At 39.3% G+C, this 24,827-nt stretch overlaps 1 protein-coding gene across 2 annotated transcripts; it reads left to right on the top strand.

Moving 5' to 3' along the window:
* Positions 1 to 52: 52 nt before the first annotated feature.
* On the top strand, positions 53 to 23,525 carry LOC119739920 (uroporphyrinogen-III synthase-like). 2 transcript variants are annotated; one of them, XM_038215057.1, is made up of 8 exons: positions 53 to 158; positions 1,336 to 1,417; positions 8,012 to 8,192; positions 9,394 to 9,543; positions 10,075 to 10,158; positions 11,104 to 11,186; positions 11,965 to 12,054; positions 22,140 to 23,525. In XM_038215057.1, exons 1-8 carry the CDS (start codon positions 73 to 75, stop codon positions 22,269 to 22,271), a joined length of 888 nt encoding a protein of 295 aa, XP_038070985.1. In that variant the 5' UTR covers positions 53 to 72; the 3' UTR covers positions 22,272 to 23,525. The 2 variants fall into 2 exon arrangements, with proteins under 2 accessions (XP_038070985.1, XP_038070986.1); XM_038215058.1 differs by having other exon boundaries at positions 101 to 188.
* Positions 23,526 to 24,827: the final 1,302 nt, after the last annotated feature.

Here is a 24,827-nt window from a genome sequence, read left to right on the forward strand (position 1 = left end):
TACTTTGTCACTGCATGGGAAAAACAATTATTGTGAAAGCTCCCAACATCGAACGACGGCTGTTGCGTGTCGATGTTATTGCAGTCAGCTGGCTGGAACAGTTGGATACTATGTGCAAAACCGGAAGTGGTCAAGAAGGGAGGACGGAGGGGAGATGTGTGCGTGGTTTTGTTTATCAAATAAGTGATGTACATGTAGTTAATTTTTTGGGCAAAATGTTGCAACCTGACGCCACTTTTTTCTTCATATGTCATCTCAATCATCTTTTTTTTTTTTAAGTCATTGCAAAAATGATGATAAGACATGAATCTGGGACTGTGAGTGTGAGAAACATTTCCAATTTTGTTAGGAATATTTAGACAATTTTCTTGACTCTCCATAGAATTTGTACACAACCACTGAAGTGACGTCAGGTTGCAAAATTATTTCCCAAGATCATGCTGTGCACTTGGCCCATTTTATTCCATCAATAGAGGGCGGTATAAATTATTAACAGAGATTATTACCGGTAAGGCGGTATACATTCATTACATATCCTTTTGGAAAAAATTGTGCAGACGGACGCCACTTTTTTCTTTATATTTCATCTCAGTTAAGATCAGTCATTGCAAAAATGTTGAAAAGAAATGAATCTAGGACTAAGAAACATTTCCAATTTTGTTAGGAAAAATTACTTCTTTTCTTGACTCTCCATAGACTTTGTACACAACTGCTGAAGTGACGTCAGGATGCAACATTCTTTTCCAAATCTAGATTGTTGTGCGTAGTACTTTTCAAAGCAACAAAGTTTCTTGCCATCTTGTAAATAATCGAACTTGTGTTAAAATTGTGTTAACAATAACCGTGAACTGGTTCCCATTTCCAGTCTAATGTAGGCCTGATTTTGTAATATTTGCGCCAATTTCACTCTCTGTGTCTTTTGCCCCAACTTCGAATTGAGTTGACTTTTACGCGGCAATGACATGGTGTTTAGAACAGTGCCATGCCACTGCCATTCGTAATGGCGATAGTCGGCAGCCCTGTCGGTGTCACCCTAGAGGGCGTTGCCATGCCGAACTCAATTCCCCAAGCCAAATGGTTCTAAAAGCCGTGCTATCGCTGTGCTATTACCGTGCCATCGCTATGCCGAATTCAAAAAGTCAAATCAACTGAGTTCCGCACATGGCAGTAGCTCAGCGTCTAGAACAGGCGTAAATTATAGGAAAGGGGCCCGTAACTACACAACTGCCCAACATGTCTATTCCTGAGTATCACAGAGGAACCTGTCCACTGTTTTGTGCAAGTTTACATTTAGCCAAAGAAAGTTATGCTATTGGTTTTTTTTTTCTGAAATAGACCTAATATAATGGACTTGATAAGAAGAGTTTTGCTGTTACGAGCTCCCAGAGAAGACAATGAGCATGACCCATATCAACAGGTAAGCTATCTGTGGGGAACAATAGAGGGCGACTGCTCTATGTTCCAACACCCCTATGTTCCGACACCCCTATGTTCCGACAACCCGCACACAAGATTGTGTTACTCCCGGTTAGGGTTAGGGTTAGGAATAGGAATATGGGCAGTCGGAACATAGGGGTGTTGGAACATAGGGGTGTCGGAACATAGGGGTGTTGGAACATAGAGGTGTAACCACAATAGAGGGCGCTTTGTTACCTAGCCCCGATGTTCCATCGGAATGACAGAACTTTGCACATCCGTTGCTGTTCAACATTTTAATAGTGTACGGCGTGTGCCAATAAAAATGTAGCAGTCAATCCATAAATATTAAAAAATACTAGCACTCCCTTTTTGCAAAACTTGTCTATAGAGTTTGAAGATATAGTACACAATGGTCTTTATCCCATCTCATTTGGACACCCAGTGCAGAGATACAGTTCATTAAAATGAAAGGACTTGAATTTCAAGTTGGGCCACTTTTCAGATTATCTGGTATCTAATGAAAGGCATTCACATACCGAGAAGGTGAATGCCTTTCATTAGATACCAGATAATCTGAAAAGTGGCCCAAACAGATTTTGACAGTCTTTACAAGCTTCGAATCAAAGTCCGAATCACACAGAACAAAAATCCTGTCATGGGTAAGAAACACATCATTTATGGTAATTTTTTTTTTTTTTTTTTTACCCCCCAAAATGATTTAGTTTCCTCAGAAAAGAATGTTGTTTGACTGCTACATTTTTTTTAGGCATGCTGTAAAGCCCAGCTGCCTAGAGCTGTCATTATTAATGTGAGCTACCAGTCTGGGCCATCACTACAACTGTTCACTTACTTTCAAAAGATACAATTTCATGTTGACTTTTCCCTTCAGATTCTCTGCCTTTTTAACCCTAACCGCCCTGAATCCTCCAAAATCCTTTTTGCAAATTGGAGGAATTTGCAAGATTGAGGTTACATTTTTGTACATGTATAATGGCAAAAGTGGGTTGCTGATTTCGGAGTACGCACTGTGTCAAGGTCTTGGGCTGGACCTTGTGTTGTTTATGCTCAGCCGTGCATAAATTTAGTCCTTGATTATACTTGACATCCTCCGCACTGCTCCAGGATGTCACTGCCTCTGCCTCAGCCTATTGACAGACATAGCCGGAGGATTTTGCAGGATTCAGGCAGTGGTCATCCCTCCATGGGCCATATTCAAGAAATAATGGAGGAATTTGCAGGATTGAGGCTATATGCTATTTTTCCATGAGGCCAGTTGGAGGATTTTGCAGGATTGAGGCTACATCCTAGCAAAAAGGCCTAGGGAGTTGGGGTTAATCAAGCTTCAACCCTGTGATGAGTGACTGAAGTCTAAAATTGCGTTAGGTCTGATTCGCATCTCCTGAATATGAAGTCCCATTGATGTTGTTTACAAGCATGCTTGTTGCCAACTTGTGCCATGCTTGCATTCTGGGGCATATTTTACAGACTTTATGGATTATTTTTTGTTTTCCCACCTGGTGTAGGGGGGGTGTTGGGGTGTAAACCTCCTACACCCTCTCGTAGATTCATCACTGATTATGCTGTTGCAGAATTCTGAAAATCTAATATCACCTAGGATTAACCTAACACCCTTAGGATCTTTATTCACTTCACAAATCCATCAAAATCTATTATTTAAAAGTTCTTATGAACATTTATGAAATCTAAGGCTCGCAGCAAGCTTGCAAGCTCATTGGTACATGTGGGCTTGCCAGAAATCTAGCTGACATGCTTGCCCTGCAAGCTTGCTGTTAGCTTGTTGCGAGCTTGCAGGGAAGCTTTCAGCAAGTTTCTAAATAGTTATTTCATAAATCTTTCACACAGTAGTTTCGTAGTGTTTCTATGGTATTCTGAATTGGTTTATAAGAAAAATCAATCCAACACCTTTAAAATGATTTGTATCAGAACACACTATGAGCATCGGTTTAATCTCATAAAGGAGACCTAGTGCGTTTGGCCATGTTCTTACATTGTTCCAAGCATCCACTACTTAAACAACTACACTAGCAAGAGTCCAGCAGTTTCCCGATGACGAACCGAGCACATTGTTGGTAACGTCGAGTAAAAACACAACTGGTTCTCAAAACCACACAACTCAAAAGAGATATTATTCACATGGTTGTTACTGCAAACCTTCCATTCTTTGTACGTTGTTCCTTCGTTAAGTTACATCTTGAAATAAAAGATTATATATAACAAGACCTCCTTGTCCAGTTCAAAGTATGAAAAATTTATGAATCCCGTAGGGCATGCATTTTCTAGCTAAAAATATTGTTGACACCACTCTGAAATATTTGGCTGGCTGCAGGTGATATTTAAATAGAACACTCAATTACTTGATGTAAGCTGATGAAGACTAATTCTTGGGGGCATTTGTGTCATTTCTGTAATGAATTTAAGGGCAGTGCTAGTTGAGCTTGTCTTGGTCTGGTATGCTCCACATTCATTTGAAGATGACATCTATTGACTTTTTCTTAATTGAGGGACTATTATTGCAGGTCCTTTGCCCCCCGTTTTTTTTTGGGGGGGGGGTTGTTTTGGTTTTTTAAACCTTTTTAAAAACAAAGCTTTGGATTTTGGTTTTATAAAAAAATTATGTTTTCCACATTATAAACAAAATGTGCAGTCTATACAAAACTCTTTCACCCAGTTTAGCCCTTACTCAAGGGCAATTCCACGGTAACGGAAGGACGTTTTCACTCATTAAACAAAATTTCAAATGTGTGTATCACAGACACTGTTCATAGTTACAGCAAACAAATGTCACAATTGTATTGCTATAATGCTACTTTCATTTTCCACACTTTTGAGGGGGAAAGAATGCCTCCCGTTTTTGAATAATGAATATTAATGAGGTCGGTAACGGAAGGACGGTAAAACGGACAAGGGTTTTTCAACTTACTCGCGTTTTGCGTAAACTCTGTGAATTTTATGGGGCAATTATATTTTAAAGGTAAGAAATGGAATCCCTGAAGCTTTATCTATACTATACCGCCTTTCATTTGACTTTAAGTGTTTCGGTAATATAATTACAACGTTTTAAGCAGATTATGATTTGGTAACGGAAGGACGGTAACGGAAGGACAAAAGGTTTACTCAATTACAGCATGAACAAAATGTGAATTTACACTAATTATACAAGTGAAACAAATTACTGAAATGTATAACTGAATGTGAAATCAACAATATGCAGACCTGGCATAAATAATTATACCCAAGAAACTATTGAGATAAAGATAGAAGCCTGCTAATTAATGATAACAAAAGAAAAACGAAAACAACCCAAAACACATAATTCACGAACACAAGACAACTACAGAAATGGACTTCAAACCCATCACCTCAATCCTTAAAAGTTTAAATACACAGTATTTCAACTCTTGAGTATATTGGTTACATGTTCACTAACAACTTTTAATAATAATACCGGTAGGTTCAGTGGTTTACCTAAAGGGTGGGGGGGGGGGGCCGACCAGCCTACATGTACATTTAAGGTAAAAACATCTACCGGTAGAACTGATGGCTTCAGTTAGGTGTTGCTTTTAATTGAACTGTAAAATCAATGTTTGAAATCAAATTACAATGATTTAGAGTAGTAACAATTAATTTTTAAACATCCAAACTGAAATTGTTAACTTGGGCATAATTTGTCAAAGATTGCACCTCACATGTCTTACACATGTAAATTGAATGAAAGTGCCCCAAAGTACCGGTACTTTCTGCCATCTCATTTTTGACTTAATTTGCTTCTGGAATGGCTTCACAGAATTCGTATCTTTCTCTATTGTCCATGAATGCTGATGGCAGCAACTTTATGATTTGATTTTCTGCAACAACTCCATACATGTACAAGTACTGGTACATCAGCATATATGTACATGTACATTGTACATGTTGTACATGCCTGTGCCTTCCTTTGTAATAAACACCTTGCCCTGCTTATCCCGCTTTTGTGAAGGTTGGTCACATGAATGTCCTTTCAATGCTCATTATACATGCACGTATTTGCAGTGATTTTCATTTTTCAAACATGAGCGCAAATGTCGTAACATTTGATAAAAATACGGTTTGTCCTTCCGTTACCGTCCTTCCGTTACCAATTTGGTAACGGAAGGATGTGATTTAATTAATTGTAATTAAAAAACGAGAAGAAAAGCAGTGTCAGTTATAATGTCATATTGAAGGCCTACCTAAACTTGCTTTGCACAATAACTTTCAATGCATTCATACTGCAAGTTTTAAAAATAAATTAAAAATATGTATATTTTCGGTAACGGAAGGACATTTTCGAAGGCTGAAATATTTGAAGTCACTGAAGCGAAGCAAATTACGCAAAATGTTAAAAACAAGTTTTAGTCGGTTTTTCAAGACCAATACTTTCTCATGACAGAAACTGATGGCATTAGTACATATTTTTGTGTGTGTTTTGGTAGAATACTTTCATATCACTATTAATCCTATTTTTAGGATTAAAACAGGATTATTACATAATCCTATTTTTTGGTACTGAAATGTATAAAAAATAAAATTCCAACTTCAAATCTTGAAAATATAGACTTCTAGCTTTCATTTGATGCCAAATTTGTTTAAGTCACATGTATTTGAATTTTTTGGTGTCATGTCCACTTTGGTGTGGAATTGCCCTCAAGTAAAATTCTAGAAAATGCTCTAAAATTCAAAAAGAAAATTCTAGATAAGGTTGCCTTACACACATTTATTTTTGAGAAAAGTTTCTAAGGAAGTCCTTTTTTGTTTCATACATGTACTGTCCATGCTTTTTTTTCAAGTTTTACCCTGAAAAGAATGGATTATTTTTATAAATAACTATTTTTTTGTAGCAAATACAAAAGTTATTTACCTCGAATGAAACATTGGATGAAAAAAACAACACACTTTAAGCAAAGCTCTATGTTCTTATTCAGGTACCTGCATCGCAGGCACAGTTTTACAGGGAAAAAAACACAGAAAAAAAATCACTCTCTAACCAATGTTCCAAAATTATACGTCCAGTCAAAGCAAAACTGAACATGGCCAGACGGCAGCTTTAACTGGCCATTCCAGATAGTGCGCAGAGTTGAATAAATAGCTCCAAGTTTCTATGTAGAGCTGTAGGCAAGAAGTAGGTCACGTGCATGTCACGGAAGACGTTGCACATGCCATCCATCCTCAGGTGAAGATAAATATATTTATTGGCTACACCAGATGAAGGAGTGCATATCCGGTGCGTGGGCTTCAGGCCAGTAACTATTTCTTCTAAGTGCTCCGAGATCTTCTGGTGTTTTTTATTTTTTGTATATAAATAGAGCGTTTCCGATCTGTGTTGGTTTTACCACACGGAAGGGGGGGGGGGGACTTGGTGAGGCATTCCAGTAGAAAGTCACCATGAATGAAAATCAGTGCTTTGCTGTGAAGTAGGTCACCCATGAGGGTCTCTTGTGTAAGAGTAATTTACCGTGACGGATTTAAGTGACTTTTTTTTTTCTTCTCTTGTGCGACTGCGAGCGGAATTTGGATGATAAATTACCATTGGATACATGTATTTCACCAGCCCTCTTCCAGCGGAGGCATAAATTTGCCGAGTTTATTTAACAAGCATTCGTCAAGCTGCTTATTTACTTGGATTTATGTTTGTGTTTAAATCAGGTTAATTTAATAGGTCAAACAAATAAGCAGTTTGATTGATTGGCTCCGAGGTTTGGCTATTCATCTTCGGCAGAGCTCGATATTTGGGGTTTTATCCGTTTTTTTTTTTTTTTAATTTACTAGCCAGGTGTGCAAACATGAGGAAGATTTCTGGGCTGTCAAAAGTACTTGTTAAGTTGCAGTGAAAAAAACACTAACCAAGGTTCTTGAAATTCATTTTTGATTTGTAAAAAAATGATATGTAAAAGTAGAAGATACTTGTGAATTTTTGTTTACACGTGTAGCACATGAGGACAAGTTCAAGGGGCAGTTAGCAAAACAATGGAACACTAACAACACTCAAAGACAATTTACAGAGCAAAAAGTATGTTAGTAGCTTACATTAAATTAAAGGTAGTATACAACATTTGCTTTTGGTGTAATTGTTAGAAATGGATTTGGGGGTTAGTATTTTATAGCAAATATTGTTACACTGACATGTTTCAAGTTGTGCGTTCACAGATGCTTGGAAAAACCAGGAAAATAATGTTGTTCTTGTAGTCTGGTTCCCTCACTTTGCCTCAGACAATATGGAGCAATTTATAGACGTCCGGAACTTTCTTTTGGGATTTATTTGGTGTAGCTGGAGGCAGCTTTACAAAATTGTAAGGTGGTTTGCATTGCCAGAGCACCAATACAGCATTCTAGAGTTCAGTGGTTCGACTCCTGCTTGTGTCAGCTCATGCTCAAATTTATAAGGTTTGGTTTCCCATGGGTTTTATTTGATGTATCCATATCACAAGATCTTATCTAGTATCTTGTTTATACCTCTGTTGGTAGGGACATGGTAAATTGTTCGTTGGTTCGACCCCCGCACCGGTCAATTTCTTTGTTCAACTTCAGTATTCATATTTTATGTTCAAATTTCTAGATATTTGCAGAAGGAGGCATAGATGCCACGTCCATCTCACCTCTCAGCTTTGACTTCCTCAACCTTGAAGAGCTCTACGCTCACATCACCCATCCAGAGAAGTATTCTGGGCTTGTGTTCTCCAGTGCCAGAACTGTCCAGGCGGTGGAGAAATGTGTCAGTCGGTTCTCTAGCCTTGAAGGTGAACCACCAACTCTTGTGGTAATTTTATGAAGATATTTTAGATAAACCCAGAAGATTGTGAATGATTTTGGATATAGAAGCGAGCCACTTGTACTCAAACAAAAAGAACGCAGTACTGAAAAGAATGTGATCTTGGATTTCTGTTCGGTAGTGGATATTGGAGGGTTCAGAAATGTTCCTGACAATAATGGCTTGCAGTTCGATGTTGCTGAATGTAGACGGATTAAGTGAAATAGTAACCCTCCTGCTGTCTGAACAGTCACAGACAGTCAAAAAATCAATCCTCTTTCCCTGCCATGCATTTTACACAGGCTAGTCACTAACAGTCAGATCATATTTCAAGCAAGCACTGTGACCACTCAAATTCAGTCAACACTCAACAGACAAAATCAGGCAAGTGGTAGGCACAGCTGGCTTATCAATCACCGGCGGACAGTCAAAGCATAGCTGTATCAAGTTACATAAACAGTCACAGCCAGTCAATCCTGCTTTATGTAGGGTAGGAGTTTTTAACTGATAAAAACAGTCACTTGACTGATTTGGATTCCTAAAGGACAACTTTGCACAGTGTGTATGTTTGCATCTAGGAGATTTTGCAATATTTTTCTGGCAAAACTTCACCATGAAGGTGGGGATGGTTAATGCCTTTGATTCAATAGTTTGGGCTGAAATACAAGAACCAAGATGATATACATGTACACACCCTGGGAAGCTTTTTTTTCTCTCTCTTTTTTTAAGCACCCAGTAATCAGGGATAATAATGCTGTTGTCCTATGAGCAAAACCATGGATATTTGAACTGTGTAATGCTCACACTAATTAATGCCATGTAGGATCATTCACAATTACCCGGAAAGTACCTACTGAATTAATGACAGAAACCTTGCACAAACTAAAGAAAGGACTGGTATTAAACAATCTGTGAAATTATTCCGCCTGAAATGGTATTGTTTGGGAGCAAACTAATCTTGAAAGTGGCACACTTTTTGCGTGTGTTAGCAACGGAATTCAGTAACAAACCCAAAACATTTTCTCTGTTTACTAAAAATGTGTAGTATCCACTGACTTGAAATTCAATGGGTTAGTTGATGTGCACCCTACTTACGATTTTTAGCAATTTGTTGCTTCAAATGAAAACAAATTGCACAAAAAGCAAGTGATCCTATGTACATTTAATTATTATTTCTATTGTGTGTGCAGAATGGCAGAGAACATTACAGAAGGATTGGGCAGCTCTACCCACTTACACCGTGGGGACGGCCACTGCTTCAGCTGCCAGAGATTTAGGGTTGACTGCATTGGGTGAGGATGCTGGTAGCGCCGTCAATCTAGTCAAAGTCATCAAAGAAGGTACAATGAATTCTTATTTTTAGCTACATTTGGTATTACTTGGCAAACTCATTAGTCACTGTAGTACCCTTGACTGCCGTGCCTATTACCTCCCTGTCAGCGCCAACACTGCCCGAGCACTCAATGGTTTTTATGGATTTTCAGTGAATAAACACCAATACAATGTAGTGCAGTTGCTAAACATGGGAAGCAAGGTATGTAAAAAAAAAAAAAGGAAGAAACCATTACTTTTTTATTTCAAAAACCATTTGGTATACATGTACCTTTGCATTATTTTACATTGTCGTATTTATATAACTATTAGGGAAATTTCCAAATTTCCTTTAAAAAAAATTGGGCCTTCACCCATACAAAATTAGGTCTACATCCATATGTCTTCTTTACATTTACTTTGATTCACATTGTATTTTCCTGTGTTCTGAAAGCATTGTTCAGGATATTAAATTAAAGTCACTGAATTTCTGAATGTGTGTACCGGGTAATACAGAATCAATTAATCATGTATCAAGATATTGTAATTATTTTTTTCAGGTATAACTCCAGGTAGCAAGCCTCTGCTTATACCTCGTGGGGAACTGGCGAGAGAAGAACTCACAAAGGGCCTGAATCAAGCAGGTATTTGGCAATACGGGCGATTCACAATAGTGCGCCTCCAAGAGTTTGCAACGCGTTGGCCAATCACAATGCGCAAAATCTGTCGACCCAATGCGCGTTTGGAAAAGGTCGACTGATTTCGCGCATAGTGATTGGCCAACGCGTTGCAAACTCTTGGAGGTGCACTATTGTGAATCGCCCGTATTTCTGCAGCATTTCAGGTTCATACTTTTAGAGGTCATTCTATAAATTTGGGGTCCACGTTTTTGGAAAGAATGCCGCTTTTTTCACCATATATTATCTGAATGAAGGTCAGTCTTTGCAGAAATGTTGAAAAGACATGAATCTTGGACTCAGAAACATTTCCAGTTTTGTTAGAAAATAGTTTGAAATGCACTTGACTCTCCATAGCTATGATTTGTGAGCGTAACAGGAACATGGTGAAAAGGAACATGGTGCTTGCACAACTGCAAGCACCATTTTATTGTGCATTGTATTTATTGATTTGGTTTGGCAAAGAGTACTTTGACTGAGTGTGAGTTAAGCAAAGAATTCATCTTTAGTTTGGCAAATAGTTAGGCAGATTGGTGCAAAATATAATAGAATTGCTTATTTGAGGATAAAAGCATGAAAGTTGGCACACAGTAAGAAACATGCCCAAGAGAAACATTTTAGCTATAAGGCCATCGCAGATTTGAACTTTGCAAAAATATAGGTACCGGTAGAATAACAAAAATTTTCACAATTTTAAAAATGGCTGCCATTGCTTGTTATTCTACCTATATTTTTTCAAAGGACAAATCTGCAATGGCGCCACAGCCAAATATCTTTCTCATAGTCATGAAGTACTCTGATTGTGTGCCAACTTCCATGCTTTTATCTTCAAATGAACAATCCCATCCCCAATTTGCCGTACTAAATGAAATCATTTTGAGACTATCCTCTGGCTTGCTCTTTGCATTACAGGTATCAGCTATGAGGTGGACACTGTGTATCAGACGATAAGCAGTCCAACATTGGAAGGCAATGTGGAAAGATACTTTGAAACGGTATGTTTAGTAATACTTTTTATCAATACTCTATTTTATATTAATTTGGACTGCTTTTCTTGTTGGATTGCTTTAGCTACAAAAGAAAATTGTTTGATTTTGGAGTTTCTAATTTTTTCTTGGGGGACGGAATAATTTATGCTGTGCATTTTTTTTTTATAAGTTAGCATTCGCTTATTACAACTTGGACTTACATGTAATTGAATATTTGAATGTTCAATTTCGAAATGCACTGATCAAGGTAAGCATGCTCCAGCCAGAACTGGCAGCCAATAGGGATTTTAATAGCGGGCACCTGCGCTTGTCAAAAATTGACCAAAGCTGACTAAAATAATACAAAGAACAGGTAGCAGTGGCTGATATTTGACTGATTTTAAAGAAGAAATTTGAGCTAATATTCCTCATGGACGCTCTCAAATCATACGCGATAATGGCTTTCAACAAAAGTGTGGCATTTGACAAACAATAAAACCACACAACTTAGACGTTTTTCATCATCGATCGATTTTGTCAATATTTGTATAAAAAAATTCTGTTGGGATATTTGTTTGATGATCAAATATTCGAATATTTCGGTATAACGCTATTTATCTCACAGATTATCAGGTCTTTGCTAATATAATATTCCGTACAAATCTATTTATCTCACAGATATTTTTCACGCCACAACAAATTGTTCACTGGAGTAAAATAATATGATATTCGGAAGCTATATTGTGCATTTTTAGTGTGAGTATTCCCAATCTTTACTGACTTCATTTTTGTTCATCGTCCACAGGCTGTACCCAATGCCATTGTCTTCTTCAGTCCTTCTGGTGTCAGCTTTTCAGCTGATGTCCTCAAGAGACTGAATACTGCCGACATCAGAGTAAGTCTCTCATTGTTCAATTGCACCGATATCATAGCAGTGTTGTAGTCGAGTCACTTGGGTTGAGTCGGAGTCTCGAGTCGCTTAGGCCGAGTCCAAGACTGAGTCTCGAGTCCTTTGCTTTGAGTCTGAGTTCGAGTCACGAGTTCATGGATATCAAAGGTTGTCAATCGCTTCTCAAAAGCGGAGGGGACAAACCTTGATGAGTATTAATGTGAGCGCGAAGCCCTAACGGCGTGGGGTTCGGTGCCCGCTTAAGGGCCCAGAAAAATTTTGGATTCTAGACGCTCTGTGGTGCGATCTGAGGAAATTTTTTGAGCAAAAGATCATCTTTTAAACATCATTTTCGTGTTTAGAGTCATTGAATCAGCTATTCTGAGCTGTAGAATCTTATAGTAGGCTACAATTTTATGCGGGAACAAAAAAGTGGGGGGGGGGGGTACAAACGATATGATATCCCCCCACTTTAAAAAGTGGGGTCCCCCACTGATTGACGCTTTTGATGGATATGTACGGACATATATAATGGCATGCAAGCGATACTTCAGTGATGTGCTGTCATGGAATGGGTGCATATTTAATACATAACAAACATTATTATTTATTATATTAATTAAGAATACAATAAGGGGAATACTGTTAATGTTCTACATGCCTGCGGCTCGTCCACGTTGTAACTGCGTCCTTCCCAATTCAGTTTACGCTGTGAGTAAGGACGATTAGCCCCAAATTTATTTTTCTTTTATCTTTTCCATAAGTTTTCCTAACCGTGTAACTTTTTTTCCAAAGGCTATATCGTATTTTGGAACTAAACTCTTCCAATGGATGGCACCTAGGTATTTGATGTTCATTCCAGAAAAAAATATATGCCTGCTGATGATGGGGGTAAAAATGTGAAATAAATTATAAGTGTTAATCATACAAATGTCATTATTATCATTCAGTTAAGAAGCTGGAAGTCACATCTGTGCATTGACACAAATGTTTTGCCTGGGCACTGGCCATATTTGTCGCCGCGTCAAAAAACCTCAAGATGTGCAAACATGGCGAGAGATCGCCCCACAATAAGCCACAAATACATACAAAAAAACCTGACAAATGTGAATTGCACTCCAGCCCGTCAACACAGCCCTTAATCTCTGGGGCCCTGTTTATGCCCAGTCCTTGCTAGTTTACTTAACTCCTGACATCCCCTTGTCCGGCCGGTGGGTTTTTTAGCCTCCATATTTTCTTGCGGGGCAGAATTGATTGTAGGAAGGTAAATATTTATCCCCTGGTGTCAGGGGACCATGTTGAGGAAATGATTTGCGCCGGGAATTCGGTAGTTGAAAAAAAAATTACATGAGTGTCAAAACTGACAGGATTGTTTTTTTCTTTATATTTTGGTGTTGGAGGGTGGTTGCAGATGAATGGGATTTTTCTCATACTACTGGTCTTGAAAAAACTTCCCAGTTCTTCGTCTGCACAGTACTTTCACCTGAGTGGTTGGAGGAAGTATTTCCAAGGGACAATCACCATTCTATCTTTTGTAGATATTTTATGAAATCAGTTTGCTTCAAGTCTACGAACCTAAATGTTCATTCTCTGTTTGTGTTGTCCAAAAGGGAATCAAATTCCTTAGGCATTTTTTGATAGGATGCAGTCTCAATCCTGCAAAATCCTCCAGCTGCCTCCATGTAAAAATTGCATACAGCCTCAATCCTCCAAAATCATCCAGTATTTCTTGAATGTGGTCCTTGGAGGGGTGACCACTGCCTCAGTCCTGCAAAATCCTCGAGCAATCACCGTCAATATGTTGAGGTAGATCGAGCCAGTGACATCCTGGAGTAGTGTGCAGGATTTCAAGTATGATGTAGGGTTAAATTTTTGCACGGCCGAGCATTACAATACAAGGTCCAGCCCAAGACCTTGACACAGTGCATCCTTCAAAATGAGCCACACAGTTTTGCCATATAGCCTCAGTCCATCAAAGTCTACCACTTACTCAAGGAGGATTTTAGAGGATTTGGTAAGGTTAGGCTTAATCTAGCAAGTTCCAAACTCCCCAGCTAATGCCGGTACCCATTTATACTCCTGGGTGGAGAGAGGCAAGTGGGGATGAAGTGGCTTGCCCAAGGACACAACATATGGCCAGCAGCTGGATTCGAACCCCTGACCCCCTGATCGTGAGCCACAAACCCTAACCACTAGGCCACACTCCCCCTCAATGAATGTCTGTCAGGTGGGAGTTACTTGTAGAAAGTACCATGGAAATGGGAGATGTGTCCAGCTTGCTGCAAAAAGAAAAACAGAAAACATAGCTATAACTACATGTACATTAAAAAAGCTTTTACGCCCAGGCCGATCAATCCGTTCTTTGGAATTTTGTTTCCTGACATTCTCCAACCGAGATCGCAGCTGAGGTCACCTGCTGGTTAGAAGCAGACTCGTTTATCTCCAAAGCGACCCTGGATGTTTACAAACAGCACACACCTGTACAAGCCCGTTACGGGAATTCAGGCTTTCCCCTTGGCTGGAATTCATAAACTATGAATTAATGAGGCCCAAACTGTTAATTGAAGGCCATAAATTGAACGCTGACAACAACAATAAGAAACGGTTTGCTTATTTTGGCTAAACTGCCTCCATCACTCAGTCCCTGGGTGAGATTATTGCCAAGCCTTGGCAAAAGTCCTTGACACAAGCAAAGAAGGAAAAAAAGGTGTACCCAGACTTATAATCATCACCTAGCTACAAAATATACTCGAAATAATGTCACAACTGTTAAAAAAAAAGGTCAATGCTAAACTTGGGAGCGCAGCGATAACAACATTGTCTTGCATTTTGCCTGAGAAATTATCTAATAAATAAATAAATAATAAACATTTTGCCCCCTTTTTTCAGTTCTGAAATAAGAATACAGGTGAGTTTTAAAGGTAACACCTGGTACATGTATACAACATTTGCTTGTGCTGTAATTTTCAGAAATGGATGGATTTGGGGGTTAGTATTTGATAGCAGATGTTGGTACATTGACCTGCGTAGAAGTTTTGTGTTCATAGATGCTGGAAAAACCAAGAAAAAAATGCTGTCCTTGTAGTCTGGTTCCCTGACCTTACTTGAGACGAAAAGGAGCCATTTAAAAAAAAAAAAATTGTAATAGTAGACGTTGGGGAATTGTCAGGTCAGGGAACCAGACTAGCTGGCTTGCACTCCTTCATGGATGTTTAACCGCTTGCAAACAAAATGTGGACTGACTAAATTTGGTAAATTGGGGGCAGAATTTGAAAAAAAAGTCAGTTTCTTTCCAACGATGGTCAGCCAGCCATCGTTGGAAAGAAACTGACTTTTTTTTATACCAAAATTCTACTTTTCTTAAAAATGACAGCACACAAGGTGCCATGATGCCATAATTTTACAGGATGCTTGAGACTATTATTTACAGTCAAGTAAGGTTCATTTGTTGTATTTCTGGTAGTTTTGTTTTTTGATGTTTGCAAATGTTGTATATCCGGTACCTTTAAATATGGGGCACCGTTTTATCCAGAACTATATATCCAAACTTAAAGGATCAACTTAGCCAGAAAAAAATTAGTGCCAGGTATTGCAAAAGTCTGAGAACCAGTATGGAATGTACATGTACAAAAGCATGGCATTTCCAGGTGCATGTAACTTGTGCATATTGCTAAAGGACCAGTAAATATCACATGCTTAGCTTTCAACTGTATGAAACTGACTCCATGAAACGATGAGGTATATAGGCTGTGTCCGAAGTACTTGGCTACGGCCAGAAGGCTTCTCTCTCTTCCATAGGCATGTACATGTAACTCCAAGCCATAGCGGCATACATATTTTGGATGCGGTTATAGGCTCTGCACTGTACTGAAGCAGATGTCTTTGTTGAGCAACTGTACGAAACTGGCCTGTGTTATCAAAGCTGTGTCTGGAAATCCATTTTTATTTTGGCTATTGATACCCATCGTATTGGTTGCTAGCATGCAGACATAGTGCACAAGTTGAGTGAGAGATATTTTGTGCTGAAGGAACCAGTGAAAGGGAGCTACCGGTATAGTGGCAAGATTTTTTGTTTAAAAGATGATCAGAGCCTACTGATCGAAACGTCAAGTTGATCACGCGCCAGTTCTCCTCAGAGCCCCCCCCCCCCCCTTTTTCATCAACTCAGGAGAGATATTTCTAGTATATCACCACAAATCCTCCACATGTAGTTAACTTGTGAACCATGCTAGGCTAAACAAGTGAGGGTTTTGCGGTAACACCACGTGGAAGAATCTCTTTTGAGAAGATGTGTGGTTCTGAAAAGAACCGGTCCTGAGAACCACTTTGCAATGCACAAACTTCTGAAAAGATCCACACATCTTCTCAAAAGAGATTATTCCACCCTCACTTCCCCCACTAGTTTACACTACCGCCATGCAAAGTTTCAAATCGTATTCATGCTAGGCTACAAATAGTCCAAGTTTTCCTGCAAAAAAAATGAGACAACAAAATGCAGTAATAATCTTTAAGCTCGATTTTCCACATGTAATTTACATATTTTATATTGCTCTTAAATCCTGCACATGTACATGTAGAGGTCAGTTTTTGCACACTGTTTCTTTTTTATACCTGAATGCGAAGAATTTTGACGACATTGTGGTTTTGGCCCAAGTGGCAATCGCCGGGAGTCCATACCGAGCTAGGCAGGTATTAGCTCTTCGTCATTGCCTGGTACTGCTGCCGTAGTTTGGCATTGATGTATTAATGGTTAATGATGGCCGCAGTTGACTAGCACACCTGCGGTAGCTTGGTAAACACAGGTGCTCGTTTTACGGGGTTGTAATAATCGCCTGACGGTGTCAGGCAAACTAAACGGTCCCATGCAAGGGGGCGATTGAAATGCTTGTCATTCAGCCGGCCCATCAATCCTAAGTATGCGGAAAATTGTGCATGGGAGGAGGGTAAAAAAATTTCTCCGTGTTTTCTCCTTAGAAGATGAATTTAACACCAGCAAAATCTTGAGAAATGGCGTTCAGCCCAAATAATGTATTCGAGCAATGTACATGGTGTACTCTTGCTAAAGGACAGTTGTAGTTTTCTGAACTGAAGTTTAGCAAACTATGGCTGGCCATGTTGCCAAACATTTGAATAATTGTAAAAAATTAGTGAGATGCATACCCATGCTCTTCAAACATGGATTTTTTTCTCCTAATGATTTTTTCAATTTGTATGTTTTGTTTTAACAAAAAAAACTACTTTTATTCCGATTTTGGGTATCTTGAAACCCTCTGAAGAAGGGCTTTAATTTTGTGTACAAATAAACGGGGCGGGGCCTCAGAGTATTGTAGAATACTGGTATGAAGTTATGGTGAGAAGTATCGTACACATATTGTCAAGCATGCAACTTTTCCTCGGATCCGCTGATTTCCTCGTTTTTTACTTCTCATGAATGCCATTACAAATTGAAAAACACTGTACAAAGTCTTGTGTTGTTTGGAATCTCCTCGTTTTTTCTAAATTCCCAGTTGCGTGCCTGTATTGTGCAAATGACTCTCAAGAGTCAGTATTTGTGGTGTTTGACTTTAATATTATCTTCTCATATTCAAAAATGGTGTTTTTCTGCTAAAAATAATACGAGCGGCAAGTGGTTAACCTCCTAAGAGTGTCGTGTTGTGTGTAGTTCCTCCCATAAGTCATTCAGCGGGGCTGTGGCATGAATACACACTCCTTAATTTGATGTCAATATTCCCTGCGACCCAGGATGGCCTTTGCATGTAAGCGTCTCATCTTTTATTATGATCTTTGGCATGCGATACTTTTCCCGCCAGTTCTTGTATACACTCCCCAAGCATTTTATGATCTCTTGGAATTCCATTCACTTCAATTGCAAAAGTAAACAAAGCTTTTAGAAAAGGCAAACTGTTATCGGAGTTGTATTTTCAATGCAGAATTTGAAAACATATGTGATGGGATCAAACTAAATGAGTCGTCTGTCGACCCTGGTCAATTTTTTTTTACAGATTTAAGAAGAGCACAATCTCAGCATTACTGCTGTGAAAACTGCATGCTGATACCATCTTTAGTTCAAAAATTATAGAAGTCGGTACACCAAGAGATGTGATGAAGTGATGTGATGAAGTGGCCCTACTTTGGCCTGAATCTCCAAATGAAAGTTCCCGACAAACGAGTCATTTAGCTTGATCCCATCACATATAAGATTCCTTTTATTCTAGCAAAGCCTGCATACAGAACAATTAAGTAACATTTCAATTCAAAGTTGTTTTATTCTTAATCCCAACTTTGCACTTTGCCCTGGTTATAGTGTATGCTGTTTATAACTGGCTGTTGTGGTATGACCATAGGTGATTCTATATGAAATAAGGGGGGGGGGGAGATGTACAAAACATGAACCAATTTCTATAGATTGTATGAAGCATGCATACATAAATAAATAGGCATTGGATATTATGGGCCCAAGTTTCACTCCTGTGTTGCTGTGTTCAGTTGAAGGGGATGGGGTGGGGTTAACCCCATCAGGATAAGGTTTTTTGGTCTTCTAAGGGCAGAGAGGGTGCGCATTGTGCCCCTCTCCCTCCCCCTTCCTGGTGCTGATTTGCTTACAGCTTATGTATTTTAAGTGGGAAAAGTCCACTCTTTCCTTTTTTTTGTTATGTGTTTATGATCAGGGGGTAGCTAAAGTTGTATGTTTCCTTGAAATGTACCCTTTGAAGTGAATGTCTAGACATTCAACAATCACCCAGTCATAACTCACTTTTGAGTGATCCAAGTATGGCAAGTACGATACCTCCATTTCATTGAAAAGGAGTGCCCATTTGACACACCCTTTTCTCCAGGTTTTGCTAAACACAGATCCCAACTACTTAAACAAGAGATTAAGCAAATAATAAAACAGAGAAATACATCTGGACACTTAACATTTGAAGGATAGTGACCTAGTGATTGAAGGACAGTGACCTAGGCTTACTTACACTCTTTGCTGATCGAAGAAGTAGCTGGTTTGATATGCCAGAAGTTGTTTTATTAATACAATTGCATTGTAGTTTACTCATTTTTTTTGCCCATTTGGTACAAATTCAAGGCCAAAATTAAAGTGGGAGGTTTTTTTTCTTTTTCTTTGATATTTTCTTCTCTTGTTTTTCTCTCAAAAACTTCACCCACCCCCATTTTCCAAAATCTTTATTAGCTTTTTTTGGTTCAAACTAACCACAATTTTTAGCAAAGAAATTGTATTGGGAAAAAATCGAGTAGCCAGTGCAGTGTAAAACAGTGTTGTGGTTGGGTACTTATTCATGTACATGTACATGTACATGTACCATCACAAATACAGTCGGAACTATTTGAGTACCTTGTGTTGATTACTTGTATGGTTTTGTTTTAAACAAGCTTAAAGAGATACATGTCATATGAGATAATTCATGTGTATGGAAGAAGTACAGTGTAGTTACATGTACAATGACTTCCATGTATGACATTATTTGTACATTTGAATGGTAAACTAATTGAAATGAACTAAAATTTGCATAGATGTAAGTTCTGTGTAACAAATCTATACAATTTCACAGGAATGGTACATCTGTACAGATGTACAATTTAGAAGTATAACAGGGTGATCACAGGTTTACTTATTCCCTCCAAGTGAATCTGCTGTAACCGCCAGCCCAAAGTTGTGAATGGTGAATGTTGGAGTTAACTTTTCACCCCTGTGAAGCGCACAGGGCCTGCTTTTATTCTCCCGGAACTTAAACCCGTGTTTTTCATTCAAGTTTGCACATTTGCTGGCACGCAACTCGGCGTATCGTCTTACCCACTTTTGTGAAGAGGGAAATTTGTTCGCCAGTAATCTAGTCAATGAACTTTGCCGGTTGAAAAGATTAGCCGACAATCGGTGGCGAATTCAGCCAGTGTTCGAGCAAGGTGTCGGGTGGCACGTGCAGAATGGGTGGAATTCTTGAATCGAAAAAAAGGCAAGGGGTGATTATTCATTTTTGTATTCCTTTTGCGTGGCAGTGTAGGCCTAAGCCACCCAACAATTAAAGGTGGCGTGAGTATTTCCAATAAAATAAGGTGTTTGCTTGGAACGAAACATATCCTAAGGCCGCACAGAATACCCATCAAAAGAGAGGGCATTCTTGTAGTCATTTGTTCGTTAGCAATAATAGCGTGCATATGCGAGGGTTTCGGTGAGGCTGGGTTGTAAAGGCCTCTCCATATCACCTGTTTTACCTTAGGGTACATGTCGCAAACTTTTTGTGGTCCATATTTTGTATTTGGAGTCGACACGCAAAGGAATTCGTAACAAAACAATCGGAAGAGAATGCCGAGTTTTTAGAGGATTCTCTCTAGCCCCGACCCTGTGCATAACTCCTCGCTAAAGCAAGAAGCACTCTCCACTAGTATTGGAAATACTTCTCTGATTCCACACAAGCGCCAGAACCGAAAGCATACAAGAAAATAGACTGTGCAGGTTACTGCGCTCCAAAGCTGCTTGCCGCTTACCTCCACTTTGACTCGGCATTTCATTAAGAGATTATCCGTCCAAATATTTGGGGCGCCCCGGGCCGGACCAAATCCTGGCAAATATTCTGTGGGGCGTGATGACCTCCCTATAAGTGCCAAACTTCACCCCGCCCTGGTTCTGACAAAGCTAAAAAAAGGACCTCTTTTGATGAGCTTTACTTGTTTGGTACTGTCATTTCGTTGGAATGCAATTATCATGATTTGTACCCACAAAATAGCAGTGGTTCTCAACTACCCTTTGTCAATTATATTGTCATTGTGTATAGATGTGTGTGTGCTAATAACAAGCCTACCCATGCCCCAGTGACTGTAATTTATAATGATGGCGATTCATCTGGACATTTGAATGAAATTTGCTTTCCGTAAATCTAACCCTTTTCGCCACTCAGATATGTAAGAGTTTTATTTTTTCTACGCAATAGATTGATTACCAACCAAAATATATTCATTGCTAGTGTATAAATCCTCCTATTCAGTGACTGGGATACAACTGTTAGATGCTTACGGTTAATCACTTCTAAAAAGTGCCACTGGCTCACACTTCAATAGAGGCTCTGTTCGTGTCAGGCGCACGAGACCTCAAGCAAAGCTCAAAAGAGTTTTTGACTTTTCAAAGTTGCCTTTTTTTTATGCTTTAAATCTCGTGCCTTACCCAGCCCCGACCCCTTTCATCATGAGTTATCACCATGCAATCAGTGTTCAATTTGTAAGGGACAAGTTAATGGATTTGTGAGAGTGTTGGGCCCCAAGTTATAGGCTTGAGAATGGAGTCTTAAATGAGAAGTATACTACAGTTCCAGCCCAAAAAAAACTTCAGCCAGGCTCTGGAGGCAGCAGTGTTGATAAGTTCACCACAAGTCTAGTCACATATACATGTAGATCACAAGTCAATTCACGTATGGTCATTGGTAACTGGATAGACATTACTGTTAACATTTGAAGGAATCAGCTTCTACGCCTGTTTTCCCCTTAAAAGTGAGATTTCAAAGAATGTGCTACATGTACCATGTATTTGGTTGCATTACAGTCAGGGATCTTTCACAGATTCTGGACAGTTTATGGAAAAACTGAATATACCTGAAGGATCTGCAGGGGCCGATCTGGATATGAAGGGGGGGGTGATATGAAGGGGGGGTGAGTGAAGGCATGCCAAAGGGGTGTCCTGGGTCTTGCTCCCGGGAAATTTTGAAATCTATGATGCTTTCTGGTTCATTCTAAGGCAATTTGAAAGGAATTTTAGGAATTTTAGCATTGCATTTATTTGTTGGCCCCATTTTACTTGTTTCATAGCATTAGACAGGTCCGTCTCCAAGGGGGGCCCAGGCCCCCCTGACGAGCAACTACCACCCCCCCCCCCCCCCCCCATCGGCAAAAAATCATAAGCATAAAAATTATGAGTGTTTTTTTTCTTGTGGTGCGCCCCCTAGTTTGTACTGTGTCCCCCCCCCCCCCCAACTAATGCCCGGAGCTGGCAACAGTGCTGCCTCTAGATCTGCTACTGATCTGGGATGGTGAGAGTTTACAAACCAATCTTTAATATTGATTCTTATTCTGTTTATCTGCCGTTACAGTTCATATCTATCGGTCCGACAACAACTGCAGCAATGGAGGAGCAGGGGTACACAGTGGCAGCAACGGCGACAAAGCCAAACCCAGAGACACTGCTGAAGACCATTCTCGAACTGAGAGACAAGGTGTCATGACCAAGACAAGACGCTTCTAGATGCTCTTCAAAGACCTGATCCGTGGAGAAGTCTCAGTGTATCAAGTTCTTCCAGAACGTTGTTTTTTTTAGGACAGAACCGGTATAACTGTTTTGCCCAACTGTTACTACAAAAAGAATATTGGTGCCTCGCAGTGTGTACTACTTCTTGACTGAACAGTCAGAACTTACACGTATACAGCCATTTCAGATTCAAGTCGCTGAACATGCATCTGTGCCCTGTAGTTGTGGTGTTGGCACGACTGCAGATATCAGGCCTTTTATAAGACTGTAGGAAGAGATATTAAGTAATATTATACTGAAATAATGAGCTACAATTGTAAAAGTATTACCGTAAATTGTAGTCACTGTCAAGTTGCTGAACATGCATCTGTGCCCTGTAGTTGTGGTGTTGGCACGACTGCAGATATCAGGCCTTTTATAAGACTGTAGGAAGAGATATTAAGTAATATTATACTGAAATAATGAGCTACAATTGTAAAAGTATTACTGTAAATTGTAGTCCCTGTAGTCAGTTGATTATCAACACCTGCAGCCCTAGCACAAATGGAATCAGTAGATTAGTCAGTGTGCTTCGGGGGCTCCATATGCATTTTTGGGTACAATCTTTCAAACTCTCAGAATCAAGTTTAAAAGCACTTCATGCCATTTTTTCTGACCCTTTTATGGGCGGGGCCATGACATTAAAAAGTGGGGGCTTTGTGCAAAAAAAAACTGATTCAGATAATGTCAGTTTTCTTTTTGCCATTTTGACAGCTCACCCAAATGCTGTAAAGGGCAATCTTGGTGTGGTTTTGTTTCCATCCAGTATAGTGAACGGGGGTGGATAATATTTACATGTCAAATCTTAAACTTTTGTTTGTGTCACAACTTTTTCATTAAAAGGGGATGCATCTTGCATATGAACAAAAAAATCAACAATCTGACCCAAATTTTGATGTTTTTCTTATTTTATTAAAGACACTAAATAAACAAACCTATGAAGCTTAGTATTGTTGCAATGAAATTGTAGCTGGTATGTCATTGTTTTGGGGGGGAAATTAAAATTTCCAAAAGAGGTAGGGAAAGAGTGATTTCACATAAAAGGCCACATTTATGTTATTTTTTGGTCTGAATTCCGCAAATATTACTATACATATGTAAATGTATCTCAATTGCTATATGTTCATTTGACAACTGAAATTGACATTCAAATTTGATTGTTACATTAAATTTACTCATTTTCTGGTTTTTATCCCTTCTCTGAATTTTATTTTTTTTATTTTTTAATGCACCCTAAAGTTTCCCATTTATGTACCTGATTTGCTTCGAAGAATAGACCTTCCAGCTCTTCTGTCATAGAATATGAACCTTTCTGTCTGCCTTAAAACAAAACAAAAATCACCATAACACTTGCATTTTACATGTAAAAACATGAGGCCAAAATTACTACCTAAAATCCATAACTATAGCCCAAAAAGTGTGGTGTGTTTTGGGTTTTTTTTTCTTCACATTACCATATTCAATCTCACTGGCACACCGCTCAAATGAGAGGTCTTGTCGTCCCCTTTAATTAGATACCACGTTCGGGGTTGTGATGCTTGTAGTTCTGAAGATTTCATAAATGTTCCTCTTTTCAGCCATATTCACTTAAGCGTTGAACTGCCCATACACCATTTTCCCACTCGTTATCAAGTACGAAAACTACAATGTACTCCTGTGACTTCACCACGAAAATTTGACAGAACTGCTCTCGGCATGTAGCGCTCGCCTACCGCGCTTAGGCCCTATCATTTGGCGGTTCTTCTGTTGGTGGTCAGTGGACCGTGCAGTGGAAACAGCTATATGGTAATAAAGTTTCACAGTCAATGCGGAAAGTTCACTTCACCTCCACAGCAACATCAGTACTTCTGACTGTTGAACTTGCTTCTCATTCAAGGAATTGAAAAAGGGGAGTTCAATCAATGCCACTGTTGGTTTGTTGCAAAGTTACAAACTGTCAAAAAAGAAATTCGGGGATGTCGTTGGAATACTGGTACATGTACTTATTGGATGGGTGAATGAAGGACTGTGTTATTTGTTATGTCTGCCAATATCTAGTATTATTTGCTTCAAATTATTATTGTACCATGTTTAATTGATAGGCTTACAGCTACATGTATCTCACTGCCTTGCCTTTTATTATAGAGTGGAGTATATGCATGGTTAATACAAGAAAAAAGATGGAATTAAAAAGCCATGTACAGTGTAGTAGCCAAAAAAATCGAGTTTAGACTGCGAACCCCAATCCACATGTAGGTCTGGGTTGGATGTGAACTCGGGTCATTGGAGGTGCAAGGTGAGGAAAGCCAACCGATGCACCAACCTGAAACCCCCTCCTCGCGCCACACCTCCCCCTCCCCCTCCTCCCCCGGTTATCAGTTGTCCATCCCTTTCGTTGTAGACCATGGTAGGGGAGGGAGGGGTCGTGTTGGGAAGTTGCTTTATTGATAACACCTTTCTCACTTTTCTGTGATCATGAAATATACCAGTCACTGCAAAACACGAATGTGCATCT

This window comes from Patiria miniata, unplaced genomic scaffold (genome assembly GCF_015706575.1).
Source record: "Patiria miniata isolate m_02_andy unplaced genomic scaffold, ASM1570657v1 HiC_scaffold_4, whole genome shotgun sequence".
NCBI classification, from domain to species: domain Eukaryota; kingdom Metazoa; phylum Echinodermata; class Asteroidea; order Valvatida; family Asterinidae; genus Patiria; species Patiria miniata.